Here is a 13,307-nt window from a genome sequence, read left to right as displayed (position 1 = left end):
TAATGGCCAAGTGGCATGATGATGTGTAAAGGAGATTGGGCGAAAGGCTATCTATATTAGAAGCCTTTCATTGTATAAATATATGCAATAGAGTATTGTTGAGTGGGCTACTCTCTCTCTCTCTCTCTCTCTCTCTCTCTCTAGCCATGAACATTTTTTTTAAAATTGTGTGGTTGTGAAGTAAAACAAAGGGTTGAACCTTATCCCTTGGCTTTGATGTAGACTCAAATAAGGGTCATTCACATGCATTTTATTTCATTGTGCATGGTAATTGTGATTGTTTCCAAGTGGAGAACTGGTGTGGTCCTGGAGAACATTGTCAAGATAGGAGTGCAGAGAAAGAGAGATTCCCTAGCAGCAAAATGGTTGACTCAAGGTGCAAAAATTATATTTTCCCAAGACATGTTATTTTAAAGCTTATGAGCTCAAGACTTATGAGTCTATCTTTGTAAGATCATTTGATGTTGTAAGAATCTTACACCCGAAAGAAGTGACACCACATTGCTAAAGGCCTAAGTGGGCACTAAGGGGGAGAGTTTCATTTCTCAAAGTATATATGGTAATGACCATGCTTACATCAAAGGGGGGTATTAAATTAGTGATGTTAGCAAAGCCTAGAGGTGCTAATGAGCATAGGAGCATGAGTAGAATGAGAGGAAAATAGAATGGTTGTCTAAAGGGGTCCAGTAGCATTCATTGAATTGAAGGGTCCAATATAAGGAGCAAGCTAATGGCCAATGGCATGATTATGTGTAAAGGAGATTGGGCTAAAGGCTATCTATATTAGAAGCCTTTCATTATATGGTTCATAAAGTATGCAATAGAATATTGTTGAGTGTGCTATTTTCTCTCTCTCTCTCTCTCTCTCTCTCTCTAGAGTATGGGCTAATGGCCAAGTGGCATGATTATGTGTAAAGGAGATTTGGCTAAAGACCATCTATATTAGAAGCCTTTCACTATATGGTTCATAAAATATGCAATAGAGTATTGTTGAGTGTGCTATTTTATCTTGCTCTCTCTAGTCATGGAGTTCTCGGTGTGGCTTAACCCACCTTAGTTATCATGCTTAATCTTTTATCTACCACCATGATCAATCCCATATTCGGATTCTTAACACCTTCACGTGCGCATGCAATTTTCTTTTACACACAAACACTCATGGCTAGTTATTTCTTTTTTTGAACCATTGTCAACATCAAAATGGGCACCATTGACTTCGACCATCATAAATTATTTCACCAACATCCAAGTATTTTATCATGGAATTTATCGCCAACACGTTTTGATTTTTATGTGCTATACACGTTGGATGTTCTTAGCACTTTGTGAATATGATTATTGGATTTATCCCTAATTAGTGAGCCATTGATTAACCTTATTTTAATCTAAGTTTGATCAAGTTAATCTCTCGATCATGAATTGCATCACGTGCTTTGATTTATAAGTTATTCTTTGACCTTTTTAGTAGAATGAATTACAAATTATGCATCCATATTAACCATGTAGGTTAAAGTCATACTAGATTTGCTTAAACCATGACGTTTGTTTCTTCTTAACACTTCTACCACACTTTTGTTTTTTTTAGTTGCTTAATTTTTTAAAATTGTAGTGGGTGGCTAGCTCATCTTTTCTATATTTATTAGTACTATTTTCAAAATCATTTTTATTGTAGGTGGAAATGAGAAAGAGCACACGTTTTCACACACCAAGTACCCGGTACTACTTTTTTTTTAAAGTGAGTGCCCCAATTTTAACTTGGGCTATTGCTGAAGCGAGTAACTTTCCTTGCATTGATTGAGTTTTATACATTGTGGAAAAATGTAAAGAACTATGGAGTTTGTAAACCGTAACTTAGATTGGGTTTACACAAGTACAAGTGAAATTAGCCTTATGTATGTGAATGAGCTAGTAGTAGATCTAGTAGTGGAGTGGAATGATGTAGAGTACACCCTTATCTTTGACTAAGCTATTGAGTGTTATTAGACCCCTACTCGTGATATAATTTGAACTTTGAAACAAGGTCTTGGTTTATAGAGATGAGGCTCACCTTTCGATGGTGCCTTCAAACCAAGACCAATACTTAAGTCAATGCTATCACTAACCATTTATCACATGTTGATTTTAACTTCAGATAATTGAGAGTTAAATAGCCCATGAGCAATCAAGCATTGCTTCATCAAAATTATCGTATTTGCTTGATGCTTCTCCAAATTTCTGCTACTTTAAAAGTTGGAGGACAGAATAAGTGGTAATATTGTGAGTAATTTTTTGATATATAATCATGGTTATATATAAAAGACATTGAGGATCGGAAAGACAAGTCATGTAGAGTACACCCTTATCTTTGATTGAGCTATTGAGTGTTATTAGACCCCTACTCGTGATATAATTTGAACTTTGAAACAAGGTCTTGGTTTGTAGAGATGAGGCTCACCTTTCGATGGTGCTTCAAACCAAGACCAATACTTAAGTCAATGCTATCACTAACCATTTATCACATGTTGATTTTAATTTCAGATAATTGAGAGTTAAATAGCCCATGAGCAATCAAGCATTGCTTCATCAAAATTATGGTATTTGCTTGATGCTTCTCCACATTTATGCTACTTTAAAAGTTGGACGACAGAATAAGTGGTAATATTGTGAGTACTTCATTGATATATAATCATGGTTATATATAAAAGACATTGTGAGGATCGGAAAGACAAGTCAAAGAAAAACTCACTTTCAACCATTCAGTTTAATTTGTTTCAATTGATGGTGTACATTAAAATTATGGTCACTATTACTATAAATATATTAAGATAACAGCACCATTGTATTTCAAAGAAAGGCAAGAATGGTTATTGTGAAACACCATTAGAAGTACCACTTCCCATTCAACCTTGTCATAACCTGGCATAACCTTACTACTATGCCTGAACCATACTTCTAAAGGTTCAAAGCCATGCGCACATTGTGATATATTGGCAACAACTAGTTTGTGGGCGTTAAAGGCCTCCTATAGCTCGAGACAATACGAGCTTTTACGTATGGCATAGAGCTTGGTCTCCAAACCCAACGCACCCCCTTACAAGTTGATCCTTTGATGCTACAAAGAGCAGTTTCTGCACCGTGCCAAGCAAAGTCCTCTTCACTCTCTTAGGCCAGGTTGCCTGAGCCTGCATATAATTAAGGTAGGAGAGACAAATATCAGTGGCTAAAGTATGCACTATCTGAGGTACAAATAACATTATCTGGATTTAAGTACTTGGTTTATTGTTAGAGCTGTAGGTACCTCAAAGGTGGCGAACTTGCAATCAGGCGATAAAACATCCGTTGTGAGGTAGTCTGACTCAGAGCCATCTACGAGAACCTCAGCGGCCCTGCTGCGTTTCTTACTCTTTGCTGCATGCAACTTCTCATATGCTCGTGAGGTTTCCTTATAGGTTTGCCCTGCGCAGAGCAAGATTAAATTAACTCGGGAACTTATGTATCGATTAGAATTAAACAGCAGCGGGCAAGAGAATATTTAGAGATCATGTCGACCAATGACGGCTCACCTAAGAGCCCATGGACATCTGGTGACACCCGCAGTTGTGCGACCTTGAGATTTATCTGTGATAAAAGCAAAGTGTATTTAGTGCAACATGTTTTGGAAACAGGAGGATTAGAACTAGTTTATAATATCGGAGTAGCCCTAATTGTGATTACATAGTCTTTTAGCGATCCTCGCTTTCCGAAGGTTGCGTGTATTATGTCTGCAAGAACGTCCACTTCTCCAGGTGCAAAGATGTGCGCAAACTGAGGGGCGCGGGTGATCGTGAGGCCGCCTATCGTGAGAGTGCTGTTGACATCAGTGAGATCCACCTGCAACGCGAGTCCCAAAATACGTGTCCAGTGTGTGTTAGAAAAGGAAATTCATTAGTAACCTTTATGAATCATAGAAATATGCATTAATTATATAAGCCGTAAAAAAACCTCAAACACGCTAATCACAATCTACTATGGACAGTACACAGGGTGCTGTACCGATTAGCCCTTTCGTGTTTCTGTTTTGTATATCTCTATATTATCTTTTTTTTTCTTTTTCTTTATATTATCTTAAATATCTTTTTTAAAAATAAATCTCTATATTATCTTAAAAAAGAGTTTCACAAGACTATTATATGGCACGAATTTGAAGATGTCGGAAGAATAAAAAGAGGTTCGAAATAGTTTGAATTTGGAGCACGGGTCAAATGACTAATTGGTCAGACTAGTTTGACTAATTGACTTGAACTTCATCCTTCGTCACTGGTCGGCCGACTAATTTGACTAATTGACTTCAACCTTCATCCTTCGTCAAATCCCTGTCAATTGCTTTGCCCTACTCAAGCCGTGCTAGGGCTGGCTCCCGAATGACTTAAGGCTTCTACAGCTAAGACCTGCCCAGGCCTGTATTTCCCACCCAATGCTCTTGCTCAAGTGCCCTCTACATCCAAACAAGTGCAAACCCAGCATACCAAAGTCTCCACCCGGCCTGCTCTTAGACAAAGATATAGAGAGAGAGAGAGAGAGGAGCCCTGGCTCGTCGAACGTGTCTCAGAGAAAACTGCAGAGGGGCTGCAAGAGAGATACAGGCATAGTTACAAAAGCAGCGTCTTGCCCTCCAAGTGCAAATAACTATCTCACAAAATCTTGTATGTCAGATTTGACAAAAATAAAAAGAAAAATGCTATTTTCATGTTTTAAAAGGAGCTTTGAAATTTTAACAATTCTCTCTCATGCTTAGATACGAAACCCAGAAAAAAATTTCGGAGTCGGTGTTCAGTGAAACTGATCATAAAAAGACCCCATGCTTTATATTAGTACTCACATCATCGACAGCCAGCTTCCACGAGTGATTTTGCTTCCCTTTGCTTTGCGCTTCAATCAAAACCTTTCGACCTCTATACAGAATGCCTAACTTAGAGATGAACTGCATCACAAAAGGTTACGTAAGAATATAGTGCACCGAAGAGTGTTCTTTCACGTCTTATTTTGAGCATTCTTGCGTCCGACGTGAAGACTTACAGTTGATTTGCGCAGCTTTCCATGAAATACATGCATGTTTATATGAATGTTTTTGTCGGAAACAACACAGTAGTCTCTTCCATCCTTCCCGTGGAAATCGAATCGTTCGCCGTGCTTGCCAACAAAATGAGGGTCCCCCGTGACGCTGCCTAGGGAGGAGGGAGGTGGCGGAGGAGCAGGAGGGGCGCTCTCCACCGACGCCTGGCCCTGAGGAGGGGGGGACCCCCATCTCTTCTTGGGAGGTGGAGGCGAAGAGGTCATTGTGGCAGGAGGAGGAGGAGGTGGTGCACTAGGTGAGGCTGTGGAAGAAGAAGGAGAAGGAGGGGGTGGTGATAGAGTAGGTGAAGCTGTGGAAGAAGAAGGAGAAGGAGGGGGTGGTGGAGCAGGTGGGGCGTTCTCCACGGTGCCTTGGCCTTCAGGAGGAGGAGACCATCTTTTCTTTGGAGGAGGAGGAGGAGAAGCGGAATTTGGCGGTTGAGGAGAGCCCGAGAAAGGCGGGGGAGGTGGGTGATGTGGTCTTCTTGGTCTCCTCTGCCTTGGAGGAGGGGGAGGTGATGGTGTCGGGAGGGGTTGGACAGGAGATGGAGGTGGTATAAGAGTGGGGATTGGAGGAGGTGGGGCAGTTTGTGGCAATGCAGGGGGAAGGATAAGTGAAGGGGACGGTGGTGGCGGTGGCGGTGGCGTTGGCGGTGGTGGTGGTGGGGAAGCTGGTGGGGGAATAGAAGGAGGGGCCGCTTGTGACATTGGAGGTGGGACGATTGAGGGAGATGGCAGCTGTGGTGGTAGTTGAGGAGGGGGATTGCTTGTAGAGGGTGGAGAGGGTGGAGGAGGTGGAATGGTTTGTGCTCCAGGAGGAGGAGGAGATTCTGGTGGCGGAACCACTACTTGGGGTGGAGGAAATGCAATGGTTTGAGCAGGTGGGGGAGGAGGAGGAGATGGTGGTGGTGGTAGCGGTAGTGCTGACTCTACAGGGGGTGGGCACTCTTGTGGTATCCATGGGCATAATGGAGCCGGTGGTAAGGCATCTGGACATGAGCCTGCCCAAAAAAAAAGGAAGTCAGGATTCTTATCGCTATTATGGTAGATTTTATAGATGGTTGAAAATTTATCAGAAATAGCATCTCAATCCTAATTTTATATTCTATTATTTTTATGGCACTTTGAGACGCTTGAATTACCTTGAACTTGTTGCAGCCTTTTATCTACCTGTATTTCCGGTGGTTTTAGCAGCAGATAAGCGAAGAGCCAAGAAAAATGGAACTTTTAAATAGTTCGAAAACAGATGTCTACAAGTCCTTTGCATATTACTATGTTGGGTTCAGAAGGACTCTTACCGGGCAGGTGGTGTTGCAAGTGCCTTCGCATAAGGTAGAATTTGCAACCATCTATGAAAGACAAGAAAGTAGTAATTTATTTTGCATTCATGAATGCCAGGGGGTTTGTATTCATATCACCAAAATACCAAATCGACTTTATAGGAGCTTTGTAAGAAGCATTTGTAGGAAACATTGTAGCTTACATAGGAGGAGAAATCACACTTGTTGAAGGAGGCAGAAGCTGCGCGTCCAACAGCCACAGAGAGACCATGCTGTTGAAAAGCGGGCGATAGCTGTATTAACAGTCTGTGTGTGTGTGTGTGTGTGTGTGTGTGTGTGTGTGTGTGTGTGTGTGTGTGAGAGAGTGAGAGAGAGAGAGAGATCAGAACTTTAAAAGCTAATTCAAAGTAATGTACCGGCGCACTACTAGCTGAAAATACAGTACTGTAAGCGTGTAACTGAGCTCCTGTTGCTCCTGCTTGACCTGCCTGAATATTAACGTCTCCACCATCTTCCTGGAAAAGCATCAAACAAACAAACGTAATAAAGCATGAATCCTTGGCTTTACAGGATTATAGCTAAAAGATATATTAATATCTTACTGGTGAGTTAAGCTGTAGAATGGATGGATGAAGCTGTACCCCTGCAGTGTTGCTGAGGAATGCGCTCTGCTTGGTGTTGGCCGTGGCTCCACTGGAGACAAAAGCGAGCAGAAGAGCCCCTCCCTGGTGCTGGGCGGTGTTGTTGAGGAAGGTGCAGGTGGTGCAGTCCACCTGGGCACCGCCCACATCCGCGCAGTCTGGGCTGGAGTCGTCTACGAAGATGGCGCCACCGGACACGCCCGCATGGTTCCTTGAAAACTCCGTGTTGGTGAAGGTGGTGCAGGTTCTGAAGGTACAGCCTGCTGGTGTTGACGACGCACTCGGCTTTGGAGGGGGTGCAGAAGTGCTAATAACTGGAGGTGGCAGCATCGGAGGTAGCTTTGAACTGCCTCCCACATACACAGCACCACCTCTGTTTGCCTGCATAATAATCAACCACACATAATCTCACTATGTGCAATAATAGATTTGGAAAGCATGCATAAAATCAAGTAGTTTCCTGCACCCCTCTCATCAGTACCTTGTTATTGTAGAAGACGGAGTCGCTCACGAATGCCGATCCACCTGATTCAATCGAGACTGCACCACCTACATCCTGAAACCCACATGTTGACGTTAGAAAAATCAGGATAATAATAATAAAGAAGAAAATAATCACTGGCATATTAAAAGGACAATATGCTGATCCATTATTATTAAGAGGTAATCGAATGCATACCTACAAAACACAATACAAAATGTACCGTAGTTTTGGGTATTCGAAAAGAAAAAAAAATCCATACGAAAGGAATAGTTTGGGTATTCAAAAAGTAAAAATTTCCATACAAAAAGTACTGTTATCATCTAAAAATAATGCTCTAACTTGGCCTTCTCCTTTCTTGAAATGTGTCTTCAATTGAGCACACTCTATAAGATTGTGGAGGTCAAGTGATTGAGTTTGTTTAGCCTTTACTACTTGACTATTGCCAAGTGACACAAAGTCTCTTGTAGGCCTTGAAGATGTTTTTCACAAAAAAAAGGGGGGACTTTAAGCTAATTACACCAAAATAAACACCTAAACTTTCTCAAAAGCTCGAAAGGTGTCCACCGCCCACTTAAAAATCTGAAGATATCGAAGATGCATAATATTTTCAAATTTGGCATGCCATCTTGGCCTTTGCATCAAAGTTTGAACTACTATTCCTGTAAGTCTACGTAAAAGGAGACCGCCTAGCTCTACCTCTAGAGGATTAATCCTCTTTCTCCCTTTAGTGGAGACCATGCCCTTCAAAATAACACTCCAATCACTTGTTTAGATTTGTGATTTTATTAGATGTGAATAAAGGCGAGCTTCTTGTGATTTTTCATTCATATTTTTATTGAGACATTATACACTATATTATTGAGATATTATATTCGCTATTTATTATCACTTGTTTGGATTTGTGATTTTATTAGATGTGAACAAAGGAAGTCTTCTTGTGCTTTTCTCACATATTTTTATTGAGTCTACATTATATTTACTATTTAGTGAACACTATAGCTATTTAGCATGTAGCCCTAAAATTTAAAGGTGACCTTGAATTTTCATTTGAAGGACTCATTTGTACCTCGCATCTCTTCGTAAAGAAGTTGGAAGGGCATACTTCTTGTGCTTTTCTCGCATATTTTTATTGAGTCTACATTATATTTACTATTTAGTGAACACTATAGCTATTTAGCAGGTAGCCCTAAAATTTAAAGGTGACCTTGAATTTTCATTTGAAGGACTCATTTGAACCTTGCATCTCTTCGTAAAGAAGTTGGAAGGGCATACTTCTATTTTTTTTTCAAGATTTCATCACTCAAGGGAGTCACTCATAAATATGTAAGCATAGCACATGGGTTCAACAGAAAAGATTTTCTAAATCCTTTTTTTACACACAAAAAGGTACCATTTAAAGGAGGTATTCATAGGATAAATAGAAAAAGGACATGTTTTATTCATGAAAAATTAACAGATAAGGGATTTTTAAAATAAACCTTGAACACACGCGATATAGAGGGTTTACTTATAATGAACCTCCCAAGTTTCACCACGCCTAAAATTTGAAGCCTTGGGAATCCTTCTTGAGACATTTTATAATTGATCAAAAGAAAAACTAAATTTTGAGAAGCTTTTTATTGTACCCTTCTCAACTAAAAGCAAAGAAATTTGGTTATGATTGTGCCCTTCAAATGAAATAATAGGATCACCCAAAAATTTTAGGCCTGTTCACCACTACACTACTAGCCCATGATTACCACATGTGTATTCTAATAATAATTTAATGCTTTTATGAAAAAACCCAATGACTATTCAAAGTTTGATTTTAAAAAAACACTTGATCACACTTTGATTGATAAAGGTTTAGGGTTTAGGGTTTAGGGTAAATATAAACAATTGAATTGTTCACACTACTACGTCTTCATATTTGAAAATTTATACTATAAATTTTTATCTATATTTTTTGGTTAAATAATCAAGTAGATATGTGTCAAATGATTTCTTTGCCCCATTAAATAACATGGATATGCTTAAAGTTTATTTAAGATTTGGTGGAAAGGAGAGAGACACCTGAGCTAAACCATAAATGGAATCTATGTGAGACTTAGAGAAAAAGGAATCAATTACCAGTCCTACTTAAAAAGAAAACATGGTATAGACTGTTAATAGAATCTACGTCCTAGCGTTTAGAGGGCTCTAGGTTCTAATCATGGCAGTTAATGTAATTAAACAAGCCCTAGACATCACTAATAACAAAAAAAAAAAAGATGAACAGATAGATAGATAGATATGATGCTAATTACTTGGATAAAATTATATAACAACAAAGCGTAGATACTCACTGTGGCGATGTTGTTGAAGAACTTGACATTCAAGGCTTCAAGTTTGCCACCATCATTGCTGGAGTCTGCTCCCAGGCCAGTCACGAGGACCGCAGGTCCTTGGTTGCAGAATCCTCCTGTTAATTCGAGGTCTTTGAGCGTGAGGTAGCCGCTCAACCCCACCACAAAGATCCCCGATCCACCCTTTGCATCCAGCCTGCACTTGCTCTTGTCACACACACCCGTGATGCTCACTCTGTCCTCTATGGTGGGGAGGATCCCCACACCTGCAAAGCCCAAACCTGTTAGCGTTGTAAGGTGGCAGCTGCAATTAATAACTATATTATACCCTCATTTGTTCATAATCTTTGTAACTGATCAAATCCATGCATGGGGAAGACCACCTTGAAGGTTTATGTTGCTTGTTATATAAATCTGTGGCCTTCTGTTAAGTAAAGCTTGGACTAAACACAATGCATCTGAGCATTCCGGAGGTTTTATGGCATTCAGCGCATCCCCCGTCGCTAGCCTTCGGTGGGAACCTTTTGCACACACCGTCAGAAATTAGAAATACTTCATTATCAGTCACTAACCTTCGTTATCACTCACTAACCTTCAAACACTTCGTTATTAGTCATTAACCTTCAAAACCCAAAATTTTATATTGCACCATATAACATAATTTACAATCGTATCATAAATCTAGAGATTTAATCATGCATACTTAATAAACCTTGTCGCCAACGAGGGTTATAGCTTGAATGTTTTGTGTGGGGCTCATGATGTCCGCTTGAGGCAAAGTTAACCTGTTACAATGATTACCTTATCAATTGAGAAAATGCTTGTTTAATTTTTGCAGCAACACTATTAAGAATGTGGCTCCACAAAAACAGTAGCGGGCATCTTGTGGGTTATTGGTATTGAGGCTAACTGTGGACAATTGTGGTTATATTGTTAGTGAGGTTATAAATTGCAGCCCATTGTACGCTCTAATTAGAACCTGCAGGCAGAGGACATGAAGGCCGTTTAGTTTCAAAAAGCCAATGATCATGTAGTAGGAGTAGCTGGTGCACCTCATCTTTTGCTGAGAAAGCCAAAACGTTAGTTTCCTGACGTTTGCTCTCGCTAAGAAGCCCTGTTGAGGATTATAATGGGGGGTTATGAGGTGTATCAACAATAACATTAAGGAAGTGCGCCGCCTATTATAAAGGCGGCCGATTACGTTGAGAAGATTGGTCGAAGGTTGATACGATACCTGTTTGAAAAGAAGCCGCAACAAGGAGGAGAAGGGTAAGTGTTGGATGATGCATGTTTAATTGCTAGCAGAGTGCGAGCTTATCCATGCACGTCGAAGAACAGAGAGTAATGAGACAAGGCTTTAGCGTGGACGTCCGACAATATATCAAGGCTGTCCCGGATGATGATGCATGCCGTCGCCAAATACAGTTATCTCGAATCCAACGGCTGAGGCTATTCCCCGTCATAACTACCTTAACGTCTGCATGGATGGGTGTGTCCACTTCCGTCGTCTCTCTCTCACACACTCTCTCTCACAACAAGAGTATAAATTTGGTAACCTCCTTGTAACCTGAACCCAAAAAGATTACCAATTTAATTCAAATTCCATTTACCATTACCATTTGGTAACTTACCTTTTCCATTTACCAGGGTAACTTACCTTTGAGACGAAGTTACATATTGGTAACTTAGAAATTCTAATAAATTACAATCTTGATAACTTAGCTTTTTTGAATAATTACCAATAGGTTTTAGGCTTTATAAATTGTAATTTTTAGGGGGTTACAAATTGTACCTCTTAGTGATGTCAACCATGTAATTTTCAAATTTTGTCTTTCAACAAAATTCCAACTATTTGGATGTGCGAGTCGACCAATTTTGGAGGGAGTCACGACTCACCAATGACCATGGAGTGGTTTGAACGCCCGCCCGCTGCCCATACTACTCTGGCTTCAATTTCCCCTACACGTAACACGGACCAGGGTCCAGGCTCTACAACGTAACAGCCTGTTTGGCTTCTTCAACTACAATTTATACTCTACCTACAGGCTACTACACGTAACACAGACTACAGTGGTCCAAGACCCTAGACGAGTCTTGAGACTCGTGAGCATCGATGATCGCGGGCTGCAGGCGCCGAGCATTGACGTAACCACAAGAGCCCAGACTCACAGACACGGGCTGCAGGCATTGAGGTAACGAGGTTCTCTCTCTCTCTCTCTCTCTCTCTCTCTCTCTCTCTCTCTGGATCGGAGTCTCTCTCTCTCTCTTGAGAAAACATCTTCAGTCCTGACACCCGCTTCTGTAGGTTCAGCTTCGGTTTTTGCCTCTATCTCCTGCAAATAGCGATTTCCTATTCTCACCGGAGGAAACACCTATGAAAGGTAACATCCTAATCTCCTGTGCATCACCTACAATAGTAATTGATGGCCTTAACATTGAGCCTCAACTTCCTAACCCCACCCCTAACTTTGAGCCGATTCACGATTCTCTCTCTCTCTTCTCTTTCTCTCTCTAGTTATTAAACAAGTTGTACTTGGCCTTTCAATCTTTCAAACTAAGTTCAGTTTGTGAGCATGTAAGATCCTTATCGAGTCGATGCATTGGCCCTTGTTCCACTTTGTGCATTGCTGCCGTATTGAGAATAGGCAAGGCAAGTCTTTCACCGAAATCCTTGTGCTTCTTTTTGTCCTTTTACCAAGCATGCTCATTCGCTTTCTTGCCATCTCCCTCTTGATCTTTCTCTTTCTCCTCCCCATTCCACTTCCTTCAAATCTCATCATCCTTCTTGTTGTGCTTTTTTTCCACATCCTCCACTAGTCTCTTAAACTCTCTTTCTTTTGTATCAAGTTCATCATCATGTGCCTCTAGCCACCAAACTTGTAAACTTCCTTCTTGCTTTCCTTCATGAGAGTTGGTTGTTGATAGATGCACACATAGAGCATAGTATAGTGCTTCAAGTGTGTAAATTGTGTATGTCTCCACCATAAGAGAGCAAGAGACTAGCTCTATCCATGGCATTACAAGGGCACTACCCATATCAGCATCATTCACAGAGAGTGTTATCTATGTCCTCTGCTAGTAGGCAACTCACTAGTGGAGTGAGGGCTTGGAGCAACAAAGGTTTTTCTGCTTCATCTTACAGATGGTTTAAATATACCTCCACTACAAAGAAGTTGGTGTAGATAGTTGGCCTTTAAAGCCTTTTCATAAGCTCCTCTTCCTCCACCTCCACTACAAAGAAGTTGGTGTAGATGTAATTTTCCAAAATGTACCTCCACTACAAAGAAGTTGGTGTAGATAGTTGGCCTTTAAAGCCTTTTCATTAGCTCCTCTTCCTCCACCTCCACTAAGCATGCAAAAATAACTTTTTTGAAAACATCTTGCTTATTTTCCATGGCCTTTAGTAGACTCTTAGTCGTGTCTTTGTGTGAAAATATCTTACTTGTTTTCCATGGCCTTTAGTAGAATCTTATCCATGGTATCTTTGTTGATGGCCTTGGAGAAGTCT

General features: G+C 40.6%; 2 protein-coding genes across 2 annotated transcripts; both read right to left on the bottom strand.

Moving 5' to 3' along the window:
• Positions 1–2,956: 2,956 nt before the first annotated feature.
• LOC147634159 (uncharacterized) lies at positions 2,957–6,235 on the bottom strand. The gene is made up of 7 exons (XM_086804549.1): positions 6,213–6,235; positions 5,035–6,071; positions 4,838–4,939; positions 3,694–3,849; positions 3,543–3,597; positions 3,278–3,435; positions 2,957–3,161 (listed from the first exon to the last, which is right to left on the bottom strand). Exons 2-7 carry the CDS (start codon positions 5,776–5,778, stop codon positions 3,027–3,029), a joined length of 1,350 nt encoding a protein of 449 aa, XP_086660675.1. The 5' UTR covers positions 5,779–6,071; positions 6,213–6,235; the 3' UTR covers positions 2,957–3,026.
• Positions 6,236–6,341: 106 nt separating this feature from the next.
• Positions 6,342–11,139, bottom strand: LOC147634158 (uncharacterized). Its single transcript, XM_086805630.1, has 10 exons — positions 11,034–11,139; positions 10,852–10,913; positions 10,503–10,584; positions 10,183–10,320; positions 9,800–10,065; positions 7,473–7,547; positions 6,992–7,372; positions 6,767–6,865; positions 6,554–6,622; positions 6,342–6,419 (listed from the first exon to the last, which is right to left on the bottom strand). The coding sequence occupies exons 1-10, from the start codon at positions 11,086–11,088 to the stop codon at positions 6,342–6,344; spliced, it is 1,305 nt and encodes a 434-aa protein (XP_086661756.1). The 5' UTR covers positions 11,089–11,139.
• Positions 11,140–13,307: the final 2,168 nt, after the last annotated feature.

This window comes from Cibotium barometz, chromosome 11 (genome assembly GCF_041138505.1).
Source record: "Cibotium barometz isolate CiBa-2024 chromosome 11, ASM4113850v1, whole genome shotgun sequence".
NCBI lineage: Eukaryota > Viridiplantae > Streptophyta > Polypodiopsida > Cyatheales > Cibotiaceae > Cibotium > Cibotium barometz.
Note: the sequence above shows the minus strand (reverse complement) of the source record. Positions and strands in the feature narration are given on the sequence as shown.

Bases quoted from the DNA above. Each gene is read 5' to 3' on its own strand.
- LOC147634158 (XM_086805630.1), bottom strand. From the start codon at position 11,088: ATGCATCATCCAACACTTACCCTTCTCCTCCTTGTTGCGGCTTCTTTT. The intron at 6,866-6,991 runs GTACAGCTTCAT...ATGCTTTTCCAG, and splicing joins TCCTCAGCAACACTGCAGGG to GAAGATGGTGGAGACGTTAA. The intron at 6,623-6,766 runs GTACATTACTTT...GCTTTTCAACAG, and splicing joins TTTCAGCTAGTAGTGCGCCG to CATGGTCTCTCTGTGGCTGT.
- LOC147634159 (XM_086804549.1), bottom strand. From the start codon at position 5,778: ATGTCACAAGCGGCCCCTCCTTCTATTCCCCCACCAGCTTCCCCACCA. The intron at 4,940-5,034 runs GTAAGTCTTCAC...TTTGTGATGCAG, and splicing joins GAAAGCTGCGCAAATCAACT to TTCATCTCTAAGTTAGGCAT. The intron at 3,598-3,693 runs GTAATCACAATT...CTTTTATCACAG, and splicing joins GAGGATCGCTAAAAGACTAT to ATAAATCTCAAGGTCGCACA.